Source organism: Solenopsis invicta, chromosome 8 (assembly GCF_016802725.1).
Source record: "Solenopsis invicta isolate M01_SB chromosome 8, UNIL_Sinv_3.0, whole genome shotgun sequence".
Lineage (NCBI taxonomy): Eukaryota > Metazoa > Arthropoda > Insecta > Hymenoptera > Formicidae > Solenopsis > Solenopsis invicta.
Window position 1 is genome coordinate 23,721,877 of NC_052671.1, and position 26,803 is coordinate 23,748,679.

At 29.2% G+C, this 26,803-nt stretch overlaps 3 protein-coding genes across 9 annotated transcripts in view; 1 reads left to right on the forward strand and 2 right to left on the reverse strand.

Annotated features, from left to right (window-relative positions):
* The window catches only part of LOC105203991 (DENN domain-containing protein 1A), a 35,560-nt gene extending 17,968 nt beyond the window's left edge, over nucleotides 1-17,592 (forward strand). For 5 of the 6 annotated variants that reach the window (XM_026141180.2, XM_026141179.2, XM_039452704.1 and 2 more), the window contains one exon: nucleotides 8,709-17,592. In XM_026141180.2, the coding sequence (XP_025996965.2) occupies nucleotides 8,709-9,122 (414 nt within the window). In that variant the 3' untranslated portion in view covers nucleotides 9,123-17,592. The remainder of the gene's footprint in view (nucleotides 1-8,708) is intronic. The other variant, XM_026141181.2, reaches the window with a different exon arrangement.
* LOC105203969 (tRNA-dihydrouridine(20) synthase [NAD(P)+]-like) overlaps nucleotides 1-26,803 on the reverse strand; it is a 523,658-nt gene that overhangs the window by 100,140 nt on the left and 396,715 nt on the right. The window lies entirely within an intron of this gene.
* The window catches only part of LOC105204944 (valine--tRNA ligase), a 31,746-nt gene continuing 24,326 nt past the window's right edge, over nucleotides 19,384-26,803 (reverse strand). The window contains exons 18-19 of one of the 2 annotated variants that reach the window (XR_005575385.1): nucleotides 25,249-25,525; nucleotides 19,384-20,170 (exon numbers count right to left, since the gene is read on the reverse strand). Coding sequence is in view for 1 of the 2 variants with exons in the window: in XM_039452702.1 (XP_039308636.1) it covers nucleotides 25,310-25,525 (216 nt within the window). In the remaining variant the exon portion in view is untranslated. Of the gene's footprint in view, nucleotides 20,171-25,203; nucleotides 25,526-26,803 lie in introns of those variants that run through there. The other variant, XM_039452702.1, reaches the window with a different exon arrangement.

Consider the following 26,803-nt stretch of genomic DNA (forward strand, 5'->3'; position numbering starts at 1 on the left):
GGTAATAGTAATATTACCATAACTAAATTTTGAAATAATACCTATTATTTAATTTATCTTAAAACTTATTTAAATTTTATCAATTTTTCTTTGAAATTACAGAATAAAAATTCGTAAAAATGTTTAAATTCAGAATTTACACACATACACGCGCGCGCGCGCGCACACACACACACACAAAGAATTTTTTAAAAGATAGGCTTTTTTGGAACTTTTAAAAAGTGTTCCAATTTGTAAAAAAAATATGATTGTGAGAAATCTAAAAAACAGTTATACTATTAGGTATAGAAATTAATTTGGTATCTTTTTTAAATAAATTTACTGTTTATTTATGGAAAAATTATATGTCTTTCAATCCTGGAAATATTCGCCATTACTTTCGATGGCTTTGTTCCATCTTCCAAGTAACTGACGAATCCTCTTTCAAAAAAATATGGTAATTTTGATGCTTTTTCATATCTGTACGAATGTTTTAAAATTCATATCAATGAAATAATGTTGGCACGATTCTAACAGGTGATAATTCGATGGAGCAAGATCCGATGAATAAGTCGCATGAAGGGGAACTTTCCAGCCCAATGAATATATAACGTCCTTTGTCCCTTTTGCCACATGTAACTGAGCATTGTTATATTGCAAAATGATTTGTATCCAGTAAACTTTTTTTCAAATTTGCCACTCAAATGGATGACTGCTGATAACGCTCTGAATTCATCAGTTTGATTAGATTGTAGCAACTTATAGTAGTATATCCCCTTCATATCTCATCAAATATATAATAAGACCTTTTTGGCATAAATATTCGATTTTGCAGTTTATGTCAAAGGTGCCATTTCTCTAGCTGCTTTCTAATGTTTAATAGTACTGAAAATCTAGTTCACGTTGCGTATACTACAGATCGCATCTTTCATTCGATAGAATATAGAAATCATATACCTAAACGATCGAAGAGTGGGAGTAGATCTCACAGGCCGATATTCATAGTCGATTCTTTTTTCAAGATCGCTTTAAGTATTGTCTTAAGATACTAATACGGCCCTCTGATTGATTGATATCTTAAGATGGCCTTAAATATAAGAATCGGCTATGAATACCTATGATATAAATAGACGCCGATAGGCCGGCGCATCACCTGGGTGAATGAAAGATTGAATTATGTACAGTGGCAAACGCGAACGGTCGAAAGGCAGAGGGATTTGTAAAGACCGAAGCACAGACTGTTGCACAATTCATAACGCATCATGGAATTTACTAATCAGAATTCTTTACTTCCTTTCCCAGGATAAAAACGAAGACCTCTGATTGGTAAATTCTCTAATTTGCTTTATGCATCATGCATTATACACGAGTCTGTGCTTCGGCCTTGAACCATACGATGTGCAATAGGAAGGCTCTTTTGTTAAGCTTTTGAAATTTCTTGTCTCCACTCTTTCCATTCTAGATCATTAGACGCAGCATATGTTAACATTAATAACAATATCTTGTATCAGGCTTAAAATTATCCTGAGTAAGATTATTCAACTCCTAATTTTGTCCATAGCCCTTCATATCCACATTGAAGTGTATAACTTTTTTTCCTTTTTTTTACAAGAAGCGGTTTATAATTCAACTTAGTATCCAGGCAAACTTCTAAATATTTTGTTAAGTTGATAAATTCAATTCCCTTATTCCAGAATTTTTAAGGCTCAATAGATTCAGATTTGTAAAGTTTGTGGCTTTGATCTTGGATGAATTAACTAAGATTCTTGGCTTGCGTCAGTTATGTATAATTCTCAAAGCTTCATATATTCATTGAAGATTACAAGGAAGTTGCCTTTAGCCGTTATAATTACATCATCTGCGTAGCCATAGACCAAAAAGTCTGCCTTCTTTAATTTCATTAGGAGTTTGTCCAGGTATTACACCAGAACAGCACGTTCTCTGCAAAGAATCCTTAGTCGGGCGCTTCTTAAGAGTTGCTATGACTAATAGTTTAATTCTTATTTGTCACTTGCATTCAGCCTACGAGTGCTTCTGGAAGCTTATACTTGATCAATAATTTTTATAACTGTTTATTTGTATAACTGAAAATTTCTCACAATCAGATTTTTTTACAAAATGGAATACTTTTTAGAAATGTTGAAAAAATCTATATCTTTTCTAGAATTTTTTGCCTACGTGAATTTTGAAATATTTAAAAATTTCTAAGATTTTTTATTCTAAAAATTTTTAAAGGACATTTATGAAATCTAAAGAAATTTAAGTATTTTTCAGAAATTTTTGTAAAGGAGGGTGTTAAAAAAGTGTTAATTTGGTTCCCAAGGCAAGACTTCTAAATAGACCTTGAAAAATCATTGTTTGGGCCCTCCAATAACAAGAAAAAAATAGTCATTTATCCGAAAAGTGGTTGGAACATTGCGAGAATAGCTTAAATATATTAAAAAATGATATTAAGACTCCTGACGCCTCAGCCGAGAACTCCGCGTTGACGGTAGCGACATTTCGTCGCAGACAAAATTAGAACTAATAGGCGTGCACCGTGACAAATTGACGATAAAATCTCGTGCATGTCATTTCGTTATTATATGTTTCATTGTGAAAATGTGATTTGTATTTACCAAATTCGTAAAAATGGACCGCAAGTAAAGTTTTTTTGAATTTTATACATAAAAGCACATTTTTCACTTCTTTTAATAGCTATCCGTGTGTTTTCCTGTCCGAATAGGTTTCACTTTACGTGTTTTTTTACGACTATTTACTGACTGTTAGGCGGAAAAAGGATAGTCGACACCCAATTTTACAAGTGTTTTAAAGCCGTCTCATTAGTCTGTTTTACCCAAATTCTCTTTATTAAATGGCACGTCGGACAAAATTACGTGTCATTTAACGCTTATCACGTCACGACTTTAATGTGGCTGCGGCGAGTAGACAGGAGCCTTAACCACATGTACGATTAATAATTGGAAATTTATGATTTTAACTAAAATTGTGGGTAAATACTATATATAAAGATCTGCAGACTACTTTAGCACTATCTAGGATGCATCACATGATCTAGTCCATGTAGTATCCCTTGATCGGGACCCCACAGTTCATCACTTCTGTGGCATTTTGTGACTTTAAACTTTGTCGTGTATATACATATGTGTACGAATGTATAATATAAAAATTAGCGAATTTACACCTTATTTACACTTTCAGAATCTAATAAAAATGAGCTGTTTTCCAATAAGATACACAGATGACACAATGTAACACTGTGTATTCAACTGTGACACAGTGTTACACTGCTCAACACTGTAAGAAGCTGAGTACGAATATGTAAAATATGTTAGTGTCATCAACTTCCTAAAATATTTTATGTCTAGAATGCGTTAATTATGTTTATTTATAATATGAACATAATTTAAGTTATATATAGAGGAAAAAGATTATTGTTCAGTCATTAATATTATCAGAAATTGAGTTGCAGAGCTCTAATTATGTTCCAACAAGAACCTTACACAGCGGAACATAATGTAACATCAGTGTGTCATAGCTGGAAAAAGCCAATGATTCTTCATTTAAAGTAATCATCATAATCATTTTGTGTATTTGTTCGTTGATAAAACAAAAGATAGAAGTGATGCTATTATTGGACATACTTATGGATACAAGGTGGGTTAGTGTGTTATTAGACGTTCTCAACACTTGCATAGTTTTTTGATAAAGCTCAATTTCAAAAAAATATTTCAATGTCTGCTAAATTCCTTGATGATTATTTTAATGAAGAATCATTATCATTATCATTCTGAAAATGCAAACAAAATGTAAATTTGCTTATTTTTCTATTATACATTTGCGCACACGCGCATATACACGGCAGAAAGAGTTTGAAGTCACAAAATACCACAGATATAACGAACTGTGGAGTTCCGATCTCTGCCAAGGGATGTTAGGCAAACTATACCTTTATTTGGTCTTGGATAGTGCTAAAGTAGTCTGCGATCTTTACATGCGGTATGCACAATTAAAATCATAGTTTTTGATTTATTAACTATATGTGTGATTAATATCATTTTTTTACTACATTTAAGCTATTCTTGCAGTCCCAGTGCTTCCCATTACTTCTCGAACAAATGACTGGTTTTTCTTATTATTTGAGGACCCAAACAATGGTTTTACAAGGTCTATTTAGGAGTGCCAAAATTGATACTTTTTTAACATCTTTTAAAATATGAAAATTTTTTACTAGGGCAAATTAAAAAAGTTAATTGTTGTTTTTCAATATATTGAAATAGCACTTTTTATATAATTATTATCACTATTAAAAGATTTTGGTGAATTAAATTTCAAGAATCTAATTTAATAATAGTTTTTAATAAAAAAATCAAGATTCAATTAACGAATAGTTTAAAAATAAACTCGGTAAATTTAAGCTTATAAAATTAGCTTTTTATTTATAGTGTTCCACTCTGGTGTTGTCCTTGTTCGCAATTTTTGGCTGTGGTAAATTTTATATAATATTTTTCGTACGCGATATAGTATCAAATTGTCCAACGATAATGTTCAATAACCTCATATGTATATATAGAGAGTAATATATGTATATATGATTCACTCTATACATATATGCATGTAAGATTATTGGACATTAGCGTTGTACAATTTGATACTGTATCGTACGAGAAATATTACAAAATTTATCACAGCCAAAAATACACATACGCACACACACAAGCACACACAATCACACACGCGTACACCCACACACACACACACACACACAAACACACACACACACGCACACACACACATATGTATATACACAGAGTGTAACTAAAAAAAACATACATGGAGTATCATGAGATACAGGACAAAAATCCAAATCGAAAGTCTTGAATCATTTTTTGATCCAAGATAGTTATCCGATATTTCAGCGCCCGTCCCTGCCGTCTACAGACTGATTTGCAAACTTTAATATCGTATAACTACAAATAGATACTTTAGATCAAAAAATAATTTGGGACTTTTTGACGTGAATTCTGTATGCTGTAGTATGTTTTTAAAAACATATTCTCTGTACGTTTTTTTAGTTGCATCCTGTGTATATACATACATGCATGCATGCATACACATATATAGGTAAAGAAAAACAATGTAAAAATATTCGAAATAATCTATTTATATCTTACATTTTTTTTTAATACTTGAGTATTTTTTATTGTCAGAATTGAAAACTCATATGATATAAATATCCTTCATATAAATTTATATTACCTCTTATATAAGTTTGAACATTTGTTTTTCTTTTATTTTTGATATTATTAGAATTAGAATGCGTTCTAGTTCCAAAAAAATCAAAAGCGCTCTATCAGCACTATTATGAAGCATCGTTTTGTCTTTATTGTTTGTTAGATGTAACACAAGGATAGAATAATTTGCATTAATAATACGCATCCAATCAATGTCACGTAACCCATGTTCATTCTCGTATAATGAAAAGCTCGCGTTTGTTAAATCTTATAATCTTATAAAAAGTATGATGCGAATAGATAAAATATTGTAATAAAAATGATAAGTTATATATTAAGAACCGAAAAGAGACAAAAAATACCATAAACCACAAAATAATTTTTATCGGTCCAGTTATGATTTGTATGTTATAAACTTTATAGAATATATTGATATGGTTTACAGTTTTGGTTTCAACCAACGAGTTATGGAATGATTATTGGTTTTGATTTTATTTCAGATTGATTCGATCTGGATTTTTAAATAAAATAAACTACTAATGTAGAACAAAGGCATAATTACATTTTGTAAAAATAAAGTTACGATATATATTCAAATACTTCTCTTAAACACAAAAAAACGTGAATACTATTAAAAAAATTGCTAAAATTGAAATTATTATTTCAAATATTTTTTTTCCTAAAATGGGAAACGCGACTAATATACAATAAATTAAATTAAAACTAAAAGTTAAATAAATATTCATAATGATATGATATAATAGTCAAAAGTATTTACTATTGGGAAAAACTAGGAAAATTTAGGATTTTTAAGGAATTAATTTTTTATCCTTGAAAATGATGAATTTTTATAGAATTTTATTGATACTCGGAAAAATTAAAATTTTACTTTTAAATTCTAGCTTTTTTTCTAACAATAAGTAAAAAATGTGGCATACACATCCACGTATGTTGACATACATTTTCATGTGACTCATAAGTTTTTATAAAAGAATTAGCAATGGAAGACAGTATAGCAAAATTGACATGTGTTTAATTACTTTTTTGTACTTACGGTTCTGTAATTACAATTTCTGTACTTTTGATGAGTTAGATCTATATATTGCAGGTAAACCTGTACATATCATATTTTTAATACTTTTTCATATTTAATAATCAAAACTTAGATGGCTTTTCTTTTTAGTTATTTTGGTGATTAAGGGACATTAAAAATTTTTTGATATTTCTTGACAGAGGTAACACACTTCCGATGACTTTGATTTTGATGTACGTTACTTTGATGTACATAAAAGTACTGATTAATTTTTTTTGTATAATTTTCGAAATATATTATATGTAAAAATAAATTTGGTGCCTTTTTTATGAAATTCAAAGTTTATTCACAAAAAGTAAAAGTTTAATGTTTGAAATAATTTCCATTATATTCTATCATTTTACTTCATCTATCGGGCAGCTGACGGATGCTCTCACGGAAAAACTTTTATTTTAATGAATCAATGCTTTTTTGAACCTCGTTAATTGTTTAAAATGCATATCAACTAGATGATGTTGAAGCGTCTGAAATAGGTGGTAATCCAATTAGATCTGGTGAATAAGTTGCATAAAGAAAAATTTGCTCAATGTATAGAAGACCTCTTTCATTCCTTTTGCGCTGTGTAATCAAGCGCCATGCTACAAAATTACTTGTCTAATCTTTATCCTCCTTTTGAATTTTTCCGAGTTGATATAGACGATAGGTTTTGCATTGATAGGTAACTCCCAGTTGTAATGCAAGCTGCTAAATTTGATTAGAATTTTTATTCAATAGTTGCTCTAGTTTTTTGTTTTCAACTCTTTTAGTTAATTTGGGCATCCTTAATCCGAAAAATTAAAACCTCTATTCCGAAACTTTTGGTATCATTTTTTGCATATTTTATATGTCACAGTCTTTAGCCAAAGTAGAACAAATTATTTTCGTAGCTTCAGCAACATTTTTGTTTTTAATTTAAATGCGAACAGAGTCTCCAGTACTACTTTTCAACTGTTGACTTTTCAACTGTGTTCTTAACTTTTCAACTTTTCACTGTTATTTCATAAAGTCGCCTACTTTGCCAAAGTACTAGGGTCAGTCAATATATAAGTCGCAAAACTGGATAGAGGCAATAGTAATCAAAGTAACTTCCTGACATTTATTTCAACATATTCACCCTTTACATTCAGGCACTTATCCCATCTCTTTACAAATCTTTGAAAGCCGGCGGCAAAGAAGATTTTTGGTTGCTGTCGCAGTCAACATATAACCTCTTGGATTACGGCATTATCAGTTTCAAAATGACGGTCACCCAAATGCTTTTTTAGGGGCTCAAATGGATGAAAATAACTGGATTTTCTTGCGTTGGCTGCGACAGCAACCAAGACTTCTTTGCCGCCGGCTTTTAAGAATTTGTAAAGGGATGGGATAAGTGTCTGAATGTACAGGGTGAATACGTTGAAAAGTGAAATAAATGTCAGGAAATTACTTTGATTATTATTGCCTCTATTCGCGATTTATATATTGACTGACCCTAGTATATAGCGTTTTAACACCCTTATGATACACACAAACTGCAAAAGGACGGGAAAATATTTAATTTTAAAATGGAATTATAAGGTATTGTAAGTAAAGACTATTAATTTACACATAATACATACTATAAAACTTACCTTCGTAATTTTGTTTTTTAATATAACACCTTGAATATTATGGATTATGTAATAACAACTTCGTAAAAATATTATAGATAGAATAGTTTATCACGCAATATTTATTATTTATGAGAAAGTTGTCATATATTTGACATTTCTTTTAGAAATTTACAATGCTAGTTTCTTGTTGTATATAAATTTTCATAACAGTTTGCTTCTCATATATGATAAATATTGCATGACAATATCTATATTTTATCGGTAATATTTTTATGAAAGCTAGGTTTATAATTGCATGATTTCATATAAGTTTTCGACTTTTCATGCGAAATAAGATCCACTTCTTCACTTGCTTACAAGGCAAAATGAGATCTATAATGAGATCTGGTATATTTCTGTTTTGTTAATAACATTTTAATAAACAATGGTCATAAAAATATTTTGACGGTTATTCATGTCATGAGAACATCTATGAGACGTATCCATCAATTCAAATAAGAATTAATATTTCTAATATTTATCTGAAAATCTATACAAAACCAATTTATTTATACAAAATCAATTAATTTGGAAGGAAAAATTAATCAGTATCCTCACATGTATAACATATCAAGGTCAAGATTGAAGTTGTTTCTTAATGTAAAAATTTACCATTTAATTGTACACTCTGAATAGCGCATTCTGTAAAACGGCTACATATACAAACTAAACCAATCATTACTAATAACGTTTTGATATTACAAATTGAAATTCACATTATTCTCTTACATATTAACGTTTCAATTGATTACGGCGAAAATTTAATAATTGATACGTGTTTTTTTCTTACAGGATTCTCCCGATGTCCCGGATTTAATACGGTTAGATTCAACGAATAGCAATGACGATTTTGATCCACTCCTATCTAAATCTTCTGAATTTTCGAGCACAAAACAGATGAGTCAATCATTACATTTACCCGAAATGGGCGAGGGTCTCAGTAATCCTTTGTATCCTTATTTTCAACCATCGCACAAAAGCGACAAACCGAAGACTTCCGATAACGTAGGTGACATGGATTTATTACAGGCGTATGGTATAGATTTTAATAAATTTAATTTATCTAATGGTGATAATTTATCCGCAATGAACACCACCGCATGTAATCGAAGTGACAACAGTATTAATGATACGATGGACACATTTAGTTTATCGCTGAATACACCTGCCATTAAATCACAAAATAATTGGACAAAGTTTGAATAAGTATTAGCATTACACACACATATATATATATATATATATATATAAAATTAGTATATATAGCATGTGTATATACATATAAACATTATATATATTATATATACACTATCGTTTATAAATTTGGAAACGTTTATGATTTTTTCACATCTCACAAAAAATTAAGTATGCTTCTGTGATCAAAAACTATCAGAGATTAACTCATTTAAACTGCGCGCTTCGAACATATCGAAGAAACATTTTCTTTAAATTGGTAGAACTGTTCTTAATCTCTGTCTGAAAAGTTAAAAAAAATAAAACAACATTGATTTTACAAAAATATAGAAATTTTTAAGATGAGCTGAAAATTTTATTATTCTTTATATGTCAAAATATAATATATATCAATAACTAACATTTGGAAGGTAAGTGAGCATGGCCCGTTGGTAATGCCAAAATAAAAATAATAAAAATACTAAATTTAATAAACAATAGATATTTATAACGCAGTAACAACGTTTTGATCTTTAACATTAAAGTCATCTTCAGTGTCCCTTGATGTTACAAATTTAAATTAATAACAAAATGACGATTATAATCTCCTTAATGATATATGCCGCCAATTTGTTCAGATGTAATGTATGTACATATTTATTACAATTTTTGCACATTTTCTTCAAGCTTGTTTCTAAACTAAGTTCGTCCTTAAAAAAAAACATTGTGTCCATAAAAGATAACGGCAGGAAAAAATCTGGAGACTTTTTTAATTCATAAGTTAAGTGATTTTTTTTGTTTTTTGAACCGTTAAATCTCGTTGGCCTGAACAGACATTAATGTATATGTATGTTTATAAGTCACAAGTATTAAAACAACAAACAATAGAAAAAAAAAGGCTAGTGAGAGTCAGTGCAGGTATAGGTGCACAATCAAAATATTAATATTCTTAAAATTATTTATTCATCTTAAACAAATAACATAATCAATCTAATGAACGTTTCGACTAGCTTTGGAGTCATCTTTAGCGTATCAATGAAAAAATGTAAAACAAATTCTAGCCGTCATCAGTCATCAAAAACTGGAAATTGAATCACCAACGGTTGGCCAAATCCATAGTGGCATCTTTTATCCGTTGCAATGTCACAAGAAATGACATTTCTCTGTATAACAATCGTATATTTTATTTTAGATGATCAAGTGTTAAGCAGTCGATTTTAAATTACTTGCCTTATAAATGTCAATTGTTTATTAAATTTAAAATTTTTATTATTTTTATTTTGGCATTATCAACCGCCTGGCTCACTTGGACCTTCTAAATATTAATTACTGATAGTATTAAAAAGAAACCTATTGCTTCTATAATTGTTATAATACATATTTTTTTACAGAATGTTTTGCACGCTAGACTTTTATTAAAAAATTATTAGTCTATTGTGTGAAGATAAAAAAATTATATTAGATAACAAATTTCTTACATTATTATCATAAAGGGCCGTTCTTTAATCAATAGGATGTGCTGAATATGAATTGACCTAAAAAATTTTCTTTTATATAAGAAAGAAAGAAAGGGTTGAGATCTCCAAAAAAATGCATTTTTAGCCATTTTCATAAATTCATAATGTATAATTAAATATTCCAACATTTTTAAGATGATCTAACATTGAAGCTTAGACTTTCAGCTTTCTAAAAAAATCAAAAACTGAAGGTGTAGTTTTGTTTTGGGAAATGTAATTTCGGAATTTTTTAAAATCATGTTCTTCATGTATGCATACTTCCGTAAATTTTCTTCTTTTAAAGTATGCACATTAGTTCAACTATTGGGTCATTAAGTATGAAACTTTACACGTGTGAATATCTTGATATTCACATGTGTAAAGTTTCATACTTAATGACCCAATATTTCAAATTCGAATCTAACACCAATTACATATTTACATATATTTTGATAGTTTTATTCCTGTATGGATGGTCTGGACGTCTTGAATTTTGAATTTTGCAAATCTGATATGAAATTTGTAATTAACAATCTAAAAAACTTTTATATCATATATGTGATTTGTATTCATTTGGACTTACACCAATTTACTTTTGTATGGCAGCTATAGTGGATCTGTGATTTTGAATTTTTGAAATCTGATTTCAAATTCGCAATTAGCGAAAAAACACTAAGATTCAAAAAAACTAAGATTTCAAGGTATAGAAACGCGCGAGGTAGAAGAAAATATGCTCCTCAAAGAGTTAATCTGCAAATAAATAACTAGTTTTGTGATTAAAAAAATGTACTTTCAGCGATTGTTAACATGTCGAATTTTGTTGAACAAAGAATTTGCATAAAATTTTGTCTTTGGAACAAAATTTCGTGTACAGAAACAGTGGACATGTTGCTGAAATGTTTCGATGATAAGTGCATGTCAAGAACAAGGATTTTAGAATGCTATAAAATGTTCAAAAAAGGCAAAAAAACGCGTTAAAGAAAAGGATCGCTTTGGAAGATTTTCCATTTCAACATATGAGCAATACATCAAAGAAATTAAGGATTTAGTGCTCAATGATCGACGATTGATGTGAGATATAATTGAACGTGTTGGAATATTATTTGATTCATGCTAATCGATTTTGAAAAACAATTTGGGCGTGAGATAAATTTTTCCGCTCACACACGCTCACATGTCTTTTTTGGTCAAAAATTCAACGAATACTATTCCACAAGCTCCGTATCCGCCTGATATGACTGTGTGATTTTTCTTCCCTCGACTGAAATTATCACTTCGTGGACATCATTTTGATCAATAGACGCGATAAAAGAAAATTCGTTGCATATCTTGAAGGCTACTTGAAATCGACTATAAAAGATGCTTCGAGGATTAAAAGAAACGTTGGCATAAATGTATTGCAGTAGGAGGGAAAGAAGAATTATTTTGGAAGAAGGGAAGAATTATTTTGAAGGGGACGAAATAAATTTGGATGAATAAATATATAATTTGCATTTTATTTGACCAGCACCGATACTTTTTGATCACAGTAATAAAAATCTTTAAAAATTTTTGAAAAAAATTATGCAACTCGAGCATATTGTAATATTTTTTCTCATTTTTCTTTTTTAATTCTTTAGTTTTAAACGATCATGGCGCAGAGAATTATGTATCTGCTTTTTGAGCCTAAGACTTTGATTCAAATCCGGCCGATCAGAAACATCTAATTTTATTCGATCACTACTTCTCGGAGTGCAGAGACAAACCACAGAAATCATCTTGTCATGAGATCTCTAATTAGGCTGTCCGAAACCGGCATGTAAACTGTAAGTCTCGTATATTTGTATAAATTATAAAAAGCGTACAGAAATGCGCTGAGAGATCACCATGTTTCTGATAAGACGCTATTAATTTATAGCGTTTTGGCCTGTGATAGGCTTAAACTAAACCTGATACGAGTTAAGGATGTCACATACTTTATTTTAGATTCTAATTGAACGTTTCTAACATATGACGTCATTAATCCGCTAGTCGGTGAGGTTCAAACCCATTACAAAAACGCTATTAGTTTTTAAGTTTAAAAAACATTTTATAAGAAATGAATTTGTAGAGCACAAGAAGTTCGATATTATTGTGAAAAATCATTGCAGCAGTTTTCTTAAAAATTTTAAAAACGCGTTTTAAAATTCGAAAAGTCTATATTAAAATAATTTTTCGTTAATTTTTGTCCATTTTAGCTAGTTCTGTGTTGCTAGATTAGAGGAATTTTTTAAATTCAAGTTTTGTTATTGTTGTACGGAAACTTTTTTAGAAAATAAAAATATTTCATATTTTATAGCTTTATATTTTTTTCTCCTCAAAATTTTCCTAAATTTTTTAACCTCCAAAGAAACTCCTGATAGGAAAAAAAGGGGAAAAAATGTTTTTAATTTGGCAACACTGATCAAGCTTCGACGTTTCAAAATAAAAAAATATCAATATTGAAAAAATATCATTTTTTAATTTTATGTAATATAAAAACAAAAGACAACTTTAAAGCTTTGTCTTTCATTTTTCAAAAAAAAATTTTTGAAAATTTCACCCTTTTTTTCAATAAGATACGTAATTTGAGATGTGAGAAAATTGCAAGCGTTCTCAAACTGAAATTTCATAGTGTATACATATTGCTCATCTGCTACAACGGCATAAAAAAATGTCATTTCTTAGTTATTTGTACAAAAAGAAAATTTTCTAATGAGAATTTAATGTACATTAAGAGGATTAGGCAGCCAAATCGCTTAAAAATAAAGTTCTTTACGAGTCAATTGCAAAGAAATGAAAGCATATTTAGATTTACCCTTTACACAGTTTATTGCTAGCATATAGATACAAAAAAATTGGTAATATATATATATATATATATATATATATATATATGTATGTATGTATGTATGTATGTATGTATGTATGTATTAACACACGCGCGCGCGCGCGCACACATAAATAATTGTATATATTCAATATCAATTTTGTTTTTTCTATCTACGTGCTAGCAACCATGATTCAAAGACAAGAGTATGCTCATCTGATGGTATCCCGTTGCGCAGATATAAGGGAAAAGCACGTGATTACGTCACCAGATTACGTCACATTTACGTAATATGATCGCAAATCACTATGGTGACCATGTTAAACGAAAACGCGAATAACGAATGTTGAATTTGAGAAATATTACGAATCCCAGCTTCGCAAAAAAAAATTATTTTTAACGAATTGGCGACAATTGTACAACAAAAAATACAACCGCAGAAATTACCTCGTGCAATAATTCTGTGCCTTGTTCGTACAAGAACATATATTCGTGTTCGTATAATGAACAGACAAATATGTGAACAGAAGTAAAAATAAGAAAAAAAGATGGTAAAATTTACTAACAGTAAATTTACTAACAATAAAATATAATGCATTAATCTACACATTTCTATCATTTTCTTTTCTTTAAATATATTTTTTTAATTTTCTTACAGCAATATTTTCGAATTTACTATTCTTTCTACTACATTTCTTTCATATATTGGTTTAATTTAAATATAATAAAACATTATTTCTTATCATTTACAATACTGAATGCTGTTTTTTGCATTATATTCTTATATTTATATTCTTTTAAATATTTATTTTATTCTATTCTTTAAATAAACATTTCAATTAAAATATTGCAGGAGCATTATAAGTACACTAAATAATATATTCGAATGTACCGTGAAACGATGACGTATCTTGGTGACAATTCTGATTGGTCACTCAACTGTCACGATTTATCGTGCGCAAGAGCTTGTCTTTCTACCATGCTAGCAATAAGCATTGTGTAAAAGGGTAAATCGGGGCTTTCATTTTTTTGCAATTAACATAAAGAACTTTATTTTTGATTGTCTAATCCCCTTAAATAAAGAAATAATATTTTTTCTCTTTACAAATTTACACAATCAGTTACAATACATTATTAAACCAAAAATTCGTATTGAAAAATAATGTTACAAATTTTAATGACTCAAAACAATCAGATTAGAAAACTTTATTTTTTAAGGTATGTTGTTGCATAGCAAATAAGCGATATATATATATATATATATATATATATATATATATATATATATAAATTGTAGGATCTCTGTATTCTGGTAGCATCGAAACCAAAACAACTTACTAGGGTACGTTCGGATTATTTTATCAAATATTGTTTACCAAATGTTACATAAGAATGACACCTGGAGGACACTCGGAAGGGAATCCGAGCGCACTCCTGAGCTGCAATTTTTTCTTTCATTTTTTTCTCACAACTGTGTAAAAAATATACGATGAGAGAATCGATGGTTCAGAATAGAAGAAATCTATAATGTATAATATATACAGGGTGATTTCTAAGTAAATACGAAAAATGAAGAGAATATTCTTTGGTTTATTTTAGAACAAGGTCCTATGAACATAAAAGATCTAAATTGTTTTGTTTGTAAAATACAGGATGTCAAAGTTAAAAAAAGATTAACATTTTGAAAATGTAGAAAACGTTTAGAGTTATTTTATTCAATTTAGTGTACATACTTATGTACACTAAATTGAATTAAGAATCATTTTCCAGTATACATTTTTACATCCATCAACGGCGTGCGTATGGGTTTTTAATAAGGCAGTTTAGGGCACGTGTGTTTATAAGATCTTTCCCAGATAACGAAGCATGTGTCAGCAAAATCGCGCAAATTTGTGGTTGTTTATGATGCTAACAATTTGCCGTATTTCTTCAACGATTTTAAATTGAAACAACACGCAGGCAACAATGCATAAATGTATTACCAACAGTTTTACAGCAAGACAGCAGCATCATAGTTATCTTGCATTGTTAGCAGTGTGGCAGCGTTGTATGATTCTAATTATTATAGCAACATAATCACAACAGCACGAATTTTGATGATAACGATTTCAAAGTTGCCGACAAAAATTACTATCTAAAGTTGTCATATCATGATGACATCAATTTGTCAAAATTGTCGAGTTATTTTATCCTTATTGTATACCAAATGTTAGATAAGGATAAAATGATACTTGGGGAACATTCAGAAGGAAATCCAAACACACCTGCGCTGCAATGAAAGTCGTTTATTTTTTATGCAGACTCGGTTGCTGTAATTCTGATAGCAATACATATATCATGTAACAAACTGATGTTATTTGTCGTCAGTTTAACATCCAAATAATATCATTGATAACATAACATCAAAATGACAAACATTAGCTTGAATTATGATACAAGCAATATGCTAACAACAATACAGACACGTTGCTATCTGAATTTTCTTTCTAAAATAAATTAAGGAATACTCCCTTAACACACAATTTTTTGTACTTAATCATCCTGTATGTGCGCATATTGTAAATATATCATTAGTACCTTTTTGTTATGCATTTAGATATCTGTATCATAACACATTCGTATTAATACTTCATCATCTTGGGTATCAGCCAATAATCTGTACTATGAATACACATAATTATTTGTTAGAATGCTATTTCGCGCCCTTCAAATGACATACTTTTGTATTAAAAATTAGCGATTCCGTGCGTGTACATTTCGCCCAGTGAGATAGTTCTGGTATACAATTTTTTATATATATATTATTCATTCATGGAGAGATTGTGCGATGTGCGAGAACATCATGTTATATAATTTTTATAGTAACAGCATAACAAAGAGACTCGAAGAAATAATGAATTTCTAGCTGTTGGAACGAACCAACAATTTAAATACTTTAATATTGTTGTAATATTGATTTATACATATAATTAATGTCAAAATTCGTAAAAAAACATACTGTATTAACTATTGTACATTGCATATATTGTTATATTCTTTTGTAAAATTTTAAGGTATAATTTCCATATATTACATTCTCTTTTATTTGTACATTTAAAGCTTTATGAAATATTCAATTGCATGAGTATAGTTTTATAAGCATTTGTAATTTTGATTTGGCAACAGGATAATAGTCCCAGGAAAATAAATGAACAATTCTAAACAGCATACAATATTTATAAAATATTTATAATAATTATTTGAATTTCATAAGTATTTTATAAATATTCACAAAAATATTTCACAGACATTTTTGTGATCATAGATTAAATAGATCATAAAGTTTTATTATAAATATCACAAAAATATTTATAAAATCTGTATAAAATATTATAAAAATTAAATTTTTATACTTATCATGTTATATAAAATATGTCTATATTTTACTAACATTTTGAATAAAGATTTTATGATTTCTTTCCGTTGTGTACATAAAATGTGTCTAAAATATTTACTTAATATTTAAAAAAGTAAATAGTTATAAAATTTATAAATATTTATAATAAATATTGTATGCTGTCTGGAATTTGTAGATACTTTAATATGAATTGATACGCAAAGTTAATGTATCAAAATTTGCAAAAAATGTACTAATTTACAAAATAATATTGTATATTGCATATAATACTGATACATTTTTTTACAAAATTCTAAGGTATAATAATTTTCACATTACATTCTATTCTATATGTATACAAAACTTTAAATACTCAAGTATGTGAGTACAGTCCCAGACAATGAAGTATTTAAACAAAATTGCGTAAATCTGTGATTACTTATGATGTTGGCAATTTATATTATTTGTCTTCAACAATTTCGAAAATACCGAGATTGAAGCAACACACAGGTAATAAAATGTGTACCTGTATGTACATGTATACATGTTGCCAGTAATTTAACGGCAGTAAGATAGCAGTACTAAAATTATCTCGCGTTGTCGGCAATATAATGGCATTGTGATTTTATAAGTCAAAGATCGATAAGAACGTATTGCTCGTGAGTGCTCAATTGCGCGGGCAATAGAACACTCTAGATAATAAGAAAAGAAACTATCAAAAAAGCATCGCGCTGTTTAAGAAAAATGGATATTCTGTTATATAAATTCTTTAGCTACCACATAATAAACTTAATTTATATTTAATTCTCGATTCTGATGTTTACGATATATTGAGTGTTATTGCCCTATATGGCAGCATTTAAACGAAATATTGCGTTTAAATGTAAACTTGTTAAATGTTCTTGTTGTCGCGATTTCTTTAATTTTATAACAAAAAATAACTTATAGCGTTCACATGTATGCGCGACTCTATTTTTATAGATGCGATTATATTTTTGCCAGCATGTTGCTGGTAAGTTACTTTCTAAAGTTATCAGTTATCATTACGTGAAGGCATCAATTTACTAACAAATGTGGACTCATTTGCTGCAATTCTGATAATAACACATGATATAATTGCAAGACACATGCCAGTAACAATACAGAGACGTTGCTATCTGAGATTTTATTAACATTTGTTATATTATCTAATTTAGATTCAGTAGTAATAACAAAACAAAAAGATTTGGAAAAATAATAAATTTTGAACCAATAATTTAGATACTTAAATATTTTAATATGTATAATTACATTGAGAATTCAAAAAAACATGCTGTATTTATAAAAATGACACTATCCGGTTTTAATATATTTTTTTCTAAATTTTGATTCTTTTTATTTTATCAAATAAACTCATAATTTTTCTAAAAATTTATAATTTTCAAATTTTATATTTAAACATGAAATATATTCAATCAAAAAAAAGGGAAAATTTGAATTTCTAGTTCTTATTGGCTATAATATTGACTATCCTTCATATGAGAGTAGAACGGAGCACCATCGATATTGATTTTTCTCACACGTTATTCTATATTACCAATAATTGTATGAGATAAAACTAAAATGCTCTTTGGACCTACACACAATAAAGGAATATTAGATATTAGGAATAGGAATTAAAATTTTAGGATCAGTTTTCTCAATGAATACTATAGATAAATAATAAGTTATGTTATATTTTATACGGCACATTTATGTTTTACATTTTATATGTATTCATTGTGCATTACATTTAATATTCATTGAAAAAACTGATACTAAAATTTTAATTCTTATTCCTAATATCTTATATTCCTCTATTGTGTGTAGGTTCTTTCACAGTACTTGAGTTAGGTTTGAGCAGCGCGTATAAACGATATTAATATGATTATTCTGCAATGTAGCTAGTGTAGAAGTCATAGCAATCTCAGTCAACCTCAATCAGACGAAAGCTTTTAAGATATACTGTCGAATCGTTTGTGCGTCTGTTAAAATAACGATTTTTTTTTTATATTTCTCGTTAAATATTGATTTTGTATCGATGTAAAAATTACTTTATAAGTCACAAATAAACTATTAAATAATCAATGATTTAAAATTTATATTAAAACCGGATTGAATGTTGCGCATAATATTATTACATTCTTTTACAAAATTCTAATTCTATAAGACATCATAATTTATACATTACATCTTCCTCTATGTATACATCTAAATCTTCATGAAATACTCAATTACACGAGTACAGTTTTATAAACATTTGTAGATACTAGGTGTCCCAACGTATTAACTGTAATGAAAGTGACTATATATATGCAATAGTGAAGAAAACTAATAGAAAGTGAAACGAACATACCGTACAATTTTATAGTTTAGATTATTGTTAGATATTGATTATATCAATTTTAATAATTGTTGCACATTTATTGGCAATGCTTTATAATAAATTAATCCGGAAAAAATAAAATACATTTTTTCTAATATATTTATTATATTTATTATTATCCTGTCATTGTATCCTACATACATATAATATTATTACGTATTTTGGTGGATATGTAAAAAAATATTAAAAAATTTCAGAATAATATATATCTATAATATAATAATAATTCATAATTATTTATAAAAATCCTTGACTCACGAGTCTCTACAGTATCTATGAAAGTAACGTATTACTTATTACGTCGTTATCATTACAGCTACTTTTTTTATAACACACTAGTAACAGTGTTATGTGTTTCTTGTATCGGTAACGACTATAACATAGCCACATTTTTTCAGTAACAGTGACGAATTTAACAGTTATTTTCATCGTCATTTTTTATATTTTTTAATATTATGACGTAGTTATATATTTAATGATCCCTTTGGGGTTACATTTATATATAATCATACTCTACATTAAACTAATATCTATCTTAATATTAACTTAAGAGGTTACACCTAGAAGTACCAAAAGCAGTCATACAGCTTATATCAATGAATAAAATAAACTATATTCATGAATTTTTTCTCCGAGCGTATTAAAGGTATCAAATCGGGATTTGTACTAATATTTTATATGTAGTTTCTATAATAAAATGTAATCTTTTTATTAAAAAATTAAAGAGATATGTTAGCTACTTACAAAGAGAGTTCTTGACCAATATATCAATTTTATAAAATTTTATGGATGTGTAGTATTCACTCACACATTTACTACAGTAAAGCCATAATTGCGAAAATTAGGCATTCTCGAGAAAATGACGATTAAATATTTCCAGCAACTGTAGTACTGTTACAGAAAAACGATTGTCAAGTCAGCGGCGTAGCATAGTGTTAGGACGTCGACTCTTATGCTCAAGGACCCCAGATTCAATTCCTGCGGATTAGACTTTTTTAAATTTAAATTTTATATTTTTAAATGATTGTATATAATTTTTAAACTGTGTTTTATTATTTAATATAAAATGTTACTTTTTTTAATCAAGGAATTTAAAAATGCTCTTCTATTATTTAATAAATTAAAATTTCTCATGAACACAAAAAATATATTTGCAATAAAAATTTACAATAATCGTTTTAAGAATGTCAAAATAAATGTTTGTATAAATCGTTATCCCTATAACAGTCTCACAAGAAAACTTAGTAAAAATTAATTTTGTTGTAAAGCAGACATCTGTTGCCTGCTTTAATTTAATCTGTTTTATACTTATCAATTTAGTAAAGCGAAAGATTTTAGCAAGAATTTTATGAAATGTTATTTTACAACGATACCTTTGCTCATTTTTACTAACAATAAGTTTACATTTTTAGTATACGATAGACTCATTAATTTAGTAAGGCGAAAGACTTCAACTTACTATATTATCATATTTTAAGTATACAAATGTATTTTATATAATTAAAAAAGAGTATAATTTTAAATTTTGCACACTTTTTTTAGCATGCTCAATTCATTACATTATGTCGAGATGACAGGTTTTCTAATGTACAATCACCAACTTTAATGATTGATATCTCAGTTTGCGGGACAGTCCGACACTTTTTTTGTCAGATTCTTTCATTTCGTGCAAAAACGCGTTGAATGAGCCTAAATTCAAAATCGGAGGTGAGGTAAAGAAGTTTAAATAATTACCAAAAATGAATTTTTAGACATCTTGAGTTAATCAAAAATACCTCATATTCTTGTTGCATAATTTTACTTTTTAAAAGGAATAACAATGTCATTTTTTTTTTTTTTTTTTTTGAAAGTAGTTTTGACCTGTAACTTTAAAATGCTGCATTGAAAAGTTCTTAAAAAATATGATTTTTAAAAAATGGATTTTTGAACAATTTTTCATTTTCACTTAATAATTTTTCCTTTACAAATTAACAATAAATCATTTTTCGGCAATGCCGATTAATCAGTCACATTTCTGAAATTTTATACTTTTATATAAAAAAATTGTTGAAAAATATTGATTGGAAGATTAGAACCAAACCTATAGCTCCTCAAAGTCGAGTGGGGTCAACCAGACCGAAAAATGTGTTAAAAGTAATTTTACGGATCAAATGTGTTTAAGGATTAAGATCTCAAGTACTGTCTCAAGATATCATTAACCAATCGCAAAACTATATTAGCATCTTGAGGCATCATTCAAGTATTGAAATAACACAGTATTGAAATAATTGTTTCGCCATTGTTTTATTTTTTGCTCGAAAAATGAATTTATCCATAAGAATATGAATTAATACATTAATCAAAATTTTTTCCAACATTTTCTACTTTTATTACTTTTCCCCATCTTTCTGGCCAAAGTTGGATTCCGCGACGGTAGGACAAGCTGTCTTTTAAAGCAAGTTATTTATCCCATTTTCGGATTTGTTTATAATTGGAGAAGTATGTATCTGTGAGAGTGTATTGCATCGATCGGAAAAAGTGGTAATTCGAATGAGACTAATTGTAAGTCTGAAGAATAGGTTGGGTGCATTCGAACTCCAATAGTGTTTCACAGTTCTTGCTACATATAGTTGCGCATTATCATGCAAAAAATTATTTTGCGTCGATTACTAGCTACTGATAGCCTTTTTCGCAGCCATAGAAATAACAATTAACACTTGACAATTCTTCGAGTGTCTTTGAGTTAGATTTTCATCTAATAATGCTTGCAGTTCGGCGTTTTCAAACTTTTTTTTGTTGTCCTACTAAACGTTCTTTATCTTTGACACTGAAATCACCACTTCTAAATCGTTTATACTAGTCTCTACATGCTCTTTCTTTGTACATTATAAATTTCAAGATTCAGTCAATGCGCTTCAACTGCAGTTATGTTCAAATCGAAGTAATGAAGAAGTACATGTTGAAAAAATCCCTTATCACGATTTATGATATCTTAAATCGATTAAAAAATATCTCTGCTTTTACCACAATTTACGCACTGAATTTTATTGACAGATGTTCAAAAGACAATCAGTTTCATCTGCCAAAGTTCACTATTTTTACTGGAACCATACTTATGAGTAGCAAAAACTAAATTTATTATCTAATAATTAATATTTGTACAATATTGCAAAGAAATATTTCATTACAATATAATTTGTAATAGTATTACAATATTGTAATATTATTGTAATATTACTAACACTACATATAAAAAGTAAAAAGTTCCAATTCAAATGTTATTATTTTTATTTTACTTATTTATTCTAGAATAGAAAATCGATATTAATATTTTAGAAAAAATAGGAGATAAAAAATAAAATAATAAATAAAAATATTAATTCAATTTTATACTAAATAATTCATACAAACAAAGAATATTTATTTTAAGAACGTGTTGTTGATGTTAAAAATATTCAATGCTGTTCAACAACTAGCACGTTAACATTATTTATTTTGTATAACATAAGCAAATGCGTTAATAATTGCATTACAAAGCTTTACAGGGTATACATTCTTAGTTAAAAAAATAGCACAATGCAAAATTAACGCATACATAATGCAAATTTCTTTCTTAAATTTCCAAATTCTCGATTGCAGTATTTTCAAAAAACGCTTTTATGTTGCTTGGAACTTTAATATTCTCTCTCCCTTCTGTCTGTCTAGAAAGTAGAATCTAAAGCTTGCATTAGAAAGCGTTTACGGAATAACGTGTTAAAAATTGCCTTACATATGTATCTTTAATGCGCTAAAAGTTTAGTTTAAAATACCTGATATTTTATAAAACCTTTTCCGATAATCTGCACATTTTTATACGTATTTATATTTAATTCAAGTTATTTGAATTTGAATCAAATCAAGTAATAGTTTATTCGATGCGATTTTATTTTCGAATTTAATAGGTTCGAATTCAAATAGCTCAATAATTTCAAATAATCAATAGTTCAATTTCGAATCGTCTTTTATGTATGTATCTGCTTAAATAAAAACTGCACATTCCACATATCTGATATTTATAATAAATTTTCTAGCACAGCTTAACACAGGATTTTTTGAATGGTAAGACATTTCTTTACAGCTATACAGAAATTAATTTTTTTCGTCCATTAAAACAAGATTTGTAACGAAAATACTTTATTATGTTTAAATTATCAAATTAGTATATATAAATTTGAAAAAATTTTATTCGAATTCGGTTCACATTTGAATTAAAAAACTTCAATTCGATTCGACATCGTAAAAAGACAAGAGTATGCTATTCCCAAGTCCGAGCATTAAGACACCTATTCCGCATTGCGTCATGTATCTTAATTACGTCACATTCCCGCAGACTCGGTACTTTTTGATCGTAGCACTTCGATTCGAAACGCGCGCGAGTTGAATCAACGCTTCGACTCGATAAATCAATAATATGTGGTTGTCCGCTATCGAAAAGAAGATACGTGACATCGTTATTATCGGAAAGCGTAAACATTTGACAGTGATACTTTTGTAAAAATGAATTATGCAGTAAAAGGTTGCACCAACTCGTACAGAAAAACAGCTAATATTAAAGGTAAAAATTAAGGGTTAAAGGTTTAAGGCAGTGCTGTCAGCTACTTGCAACTTTCGGCCGGATTCTTCGACGCACGCCTATTGCTCCCCTCCCACCGCTCGCGCCTTAGCAACGGCGCCGCCGGACGGCGTAACGCACGGTCCTGAGACGATGTATCGCGCTCCTTAGTTACGCCGTCCGGCGGCGCCGTTGCTAAGGCGCGAGCGGTGGGAGGGGAGCAATAGGCGTGCGTCGAAGAATCCGGCCGAAAATTGCAAGTAGCTGACAGCACTGGTTTAAGGTAAAGGCTTTTTTTAGTCTCGGAAAGACGCAGTGCAGCACAATAAACCACTTTATCCTTGTTTATTAACGAATAACAAGGCTAAAAAGATTCACTATGTTACGCTGTGTCAATTGTATCGCTTATTAGAAATGACCGTTGTTCGAACAGTTCAATTTGTCGCTTAATGTGACGTAATGATGACGTAGTCAAGATATAATTCTCCATTGGCTGGCCGCTATTACGATGCGCAAAAACATACCCTTGTCTTCCTACCATGGATTTGACATAAAAATTCTAAATTCGATTCGACCACGCAAATGCTTGATTCACACACTTTTAATTGAGTATAATCTTAACCCTTAAACACACCGATTCTGTAAAATACATAAACAAATTTCCGGATTTGGGAGACTTTTTCAACTTTGAGAAGCTATAACTTTGGTACCAATCAATATTTTTCAATAATTTTTTTTTCAAATGAAAGTTTAAAATCTCAGAAATGTAACTGCATAAACGGCATAGCTGAAAAGTGATTTATTGTGACGTTATAAAGAAAAAACCATTAGACAAAAATTAAAAAATTGTTTAAATATTCACTTTTCCTTTAATAAAAATTATATCTTCGCAACAAAAAACTTTAAAGGACTTTAAAATACGGCGTTTTTAACTAAAAAGTCATACTTTCAAAAAAATTGTTATTATTCCTATTTAAAAAATATACTTATGTAACAAGGCAAATATGAGGTATTCTTTATTAATTCAAGGTGTCTAAAATTGAAAATTGATGTTTCCTGCGCAGAAGCCCCCCTTTTCAACAGCATTATATAGTATTTTAACTTTAGACAGAGTATATGCGACTCGTATATAACATATACGAAAAGACCTGTTCGAATGTTTTGTCTAGTTTTTTTTATATAAAACTACTCAGAAAAATTTCATTCACATCCAATGTTAGTCTCACAGATCTCAACAAAACTTTGCTGCCGTGCCATTCAAATTCTAGTTTACCAAAAAAAGTTGATCAACTATATCAATCGAAAGAGATTTCACACTTTTTTAATCCCCTAGTCCGAACCTCCTATCTCATTCTGTCTTCTCATAGCAAGCGTTTGAAACTTCATATGGGGCCTCTCAGACCCACTTGTGTGTTTAAGGGTTAAACAAGAGAAAAGCATAATTTTTAATTAAATTTTCTATTAACTCAATAAATAAGTTACTTACTGTTAAATAACTTATATGAGAATAATATCGGGGTTTACAAAATTTTCTACAAATTTACTTTCTACATTGTTTGTAAGACCATCACTGCATCGATAATTCGCTGCAATTCACCTTCATTATTCGCTAATTTTTCTTTGTTATTCTTTTGAACGTCAACAGGCACCTTTACATCATAATCTGGTACAGCTAAATCCTGTTTCAATTTTTGTATACTCTCGATCAATTGGACCTCTTTCTTTTGCAGCTTTTCCATCTCTTTTTTTGGATCGATCAAACCCTATAAAATATATTATTTAATAAATACATGAATGAAGGATTTCTTACAAAAACTAAACAAGTCCTTTTTTTAAAATATAGATTATGAAACCAAATCATTCTTTATAAATATTACATTATAACTACCCGTCTTTCTCGCGCACGGAGTAGCGAGAACGAGATTCCAGAGCACGAGAGGGTCTGACAGAATTTAATTACTAGTATGATTTCGAAAATATAACAAGATGATTAAGAATGTACAGTCGCGATTGATCAGTCAGCGTTGTTTAAATTTATAGGTGATTGTTGCTAGAAGCGCGGGAGTTATTTATAAGCGGCATTAGCTACACTGTAAAAAATTTGTGTAAAATTACAACTATTATAGTGGGTAATTTTGAGACCCACTATAATAATTGTAAATTTACACATGTTTGTATTTGCAATATACAAATACAAGTACAATTTACTTGTATTTGTATATTGCAAATACAAACATGTGTAAATTTACAATTATTATAGTGGGTCTCAAAATTACCCACTATAATAGTTGTAATTTTACACAAATTTTTTACAGTGTATGCAGGAACGACGCGTAGAGCATCTCCAAACATCTCGTGCATTTAGTAACAATTACTGGGCAGTCGTATCCCTTCGCGCGATTACATTTGGCTTGAACATTAAGCGAATTTGGCTATCTTTATATATTAATAACTCGTTAACTACTGCGAAAATTGCAAAAACGGCACAGAACTTTTCTATTCACAAGAGGAACCCGCGACCGTCGAGTGTCACCGATTTTAATAAAATTTTATGAGTTTGTAGTATTCACTCAAATATTTATTGTAATAAAGCCGTAACGATTAAATTAATATTTTTAGCACCTATAGTACCGTTACAGCTTTTAACTTTTTTATAAGGTCTAGACAAAAAAAGACAATAACAAAACCGTTTTTTACTTGGAGACCGTTATAAATATGATGATTTTTCTAACAGTATGCGGTAAATATGTCGATGAAAGGAGGCAGCCCCGATGACCTTGACTTTGACATATGTTGACCCTAAGTAACCTTCAAGAGATTTTAGTTGTCACTCATTATTTGTTAAAAAGTTATAATCATAAGAAGTTTGTGAAAATTACAATGGGCTTTCGACTTTCCACGCGGAACGAGGCCCATCTTACAAGTTGTTAGTACCGTTCCACATGGATTTGCGACTTTCCACGCGAAGCGAAATCCCACCCTCCCCCCTTACCTCGGGGACGAAACAAGGTCTACAGATGTACTGTTCGCAAACCTATGTG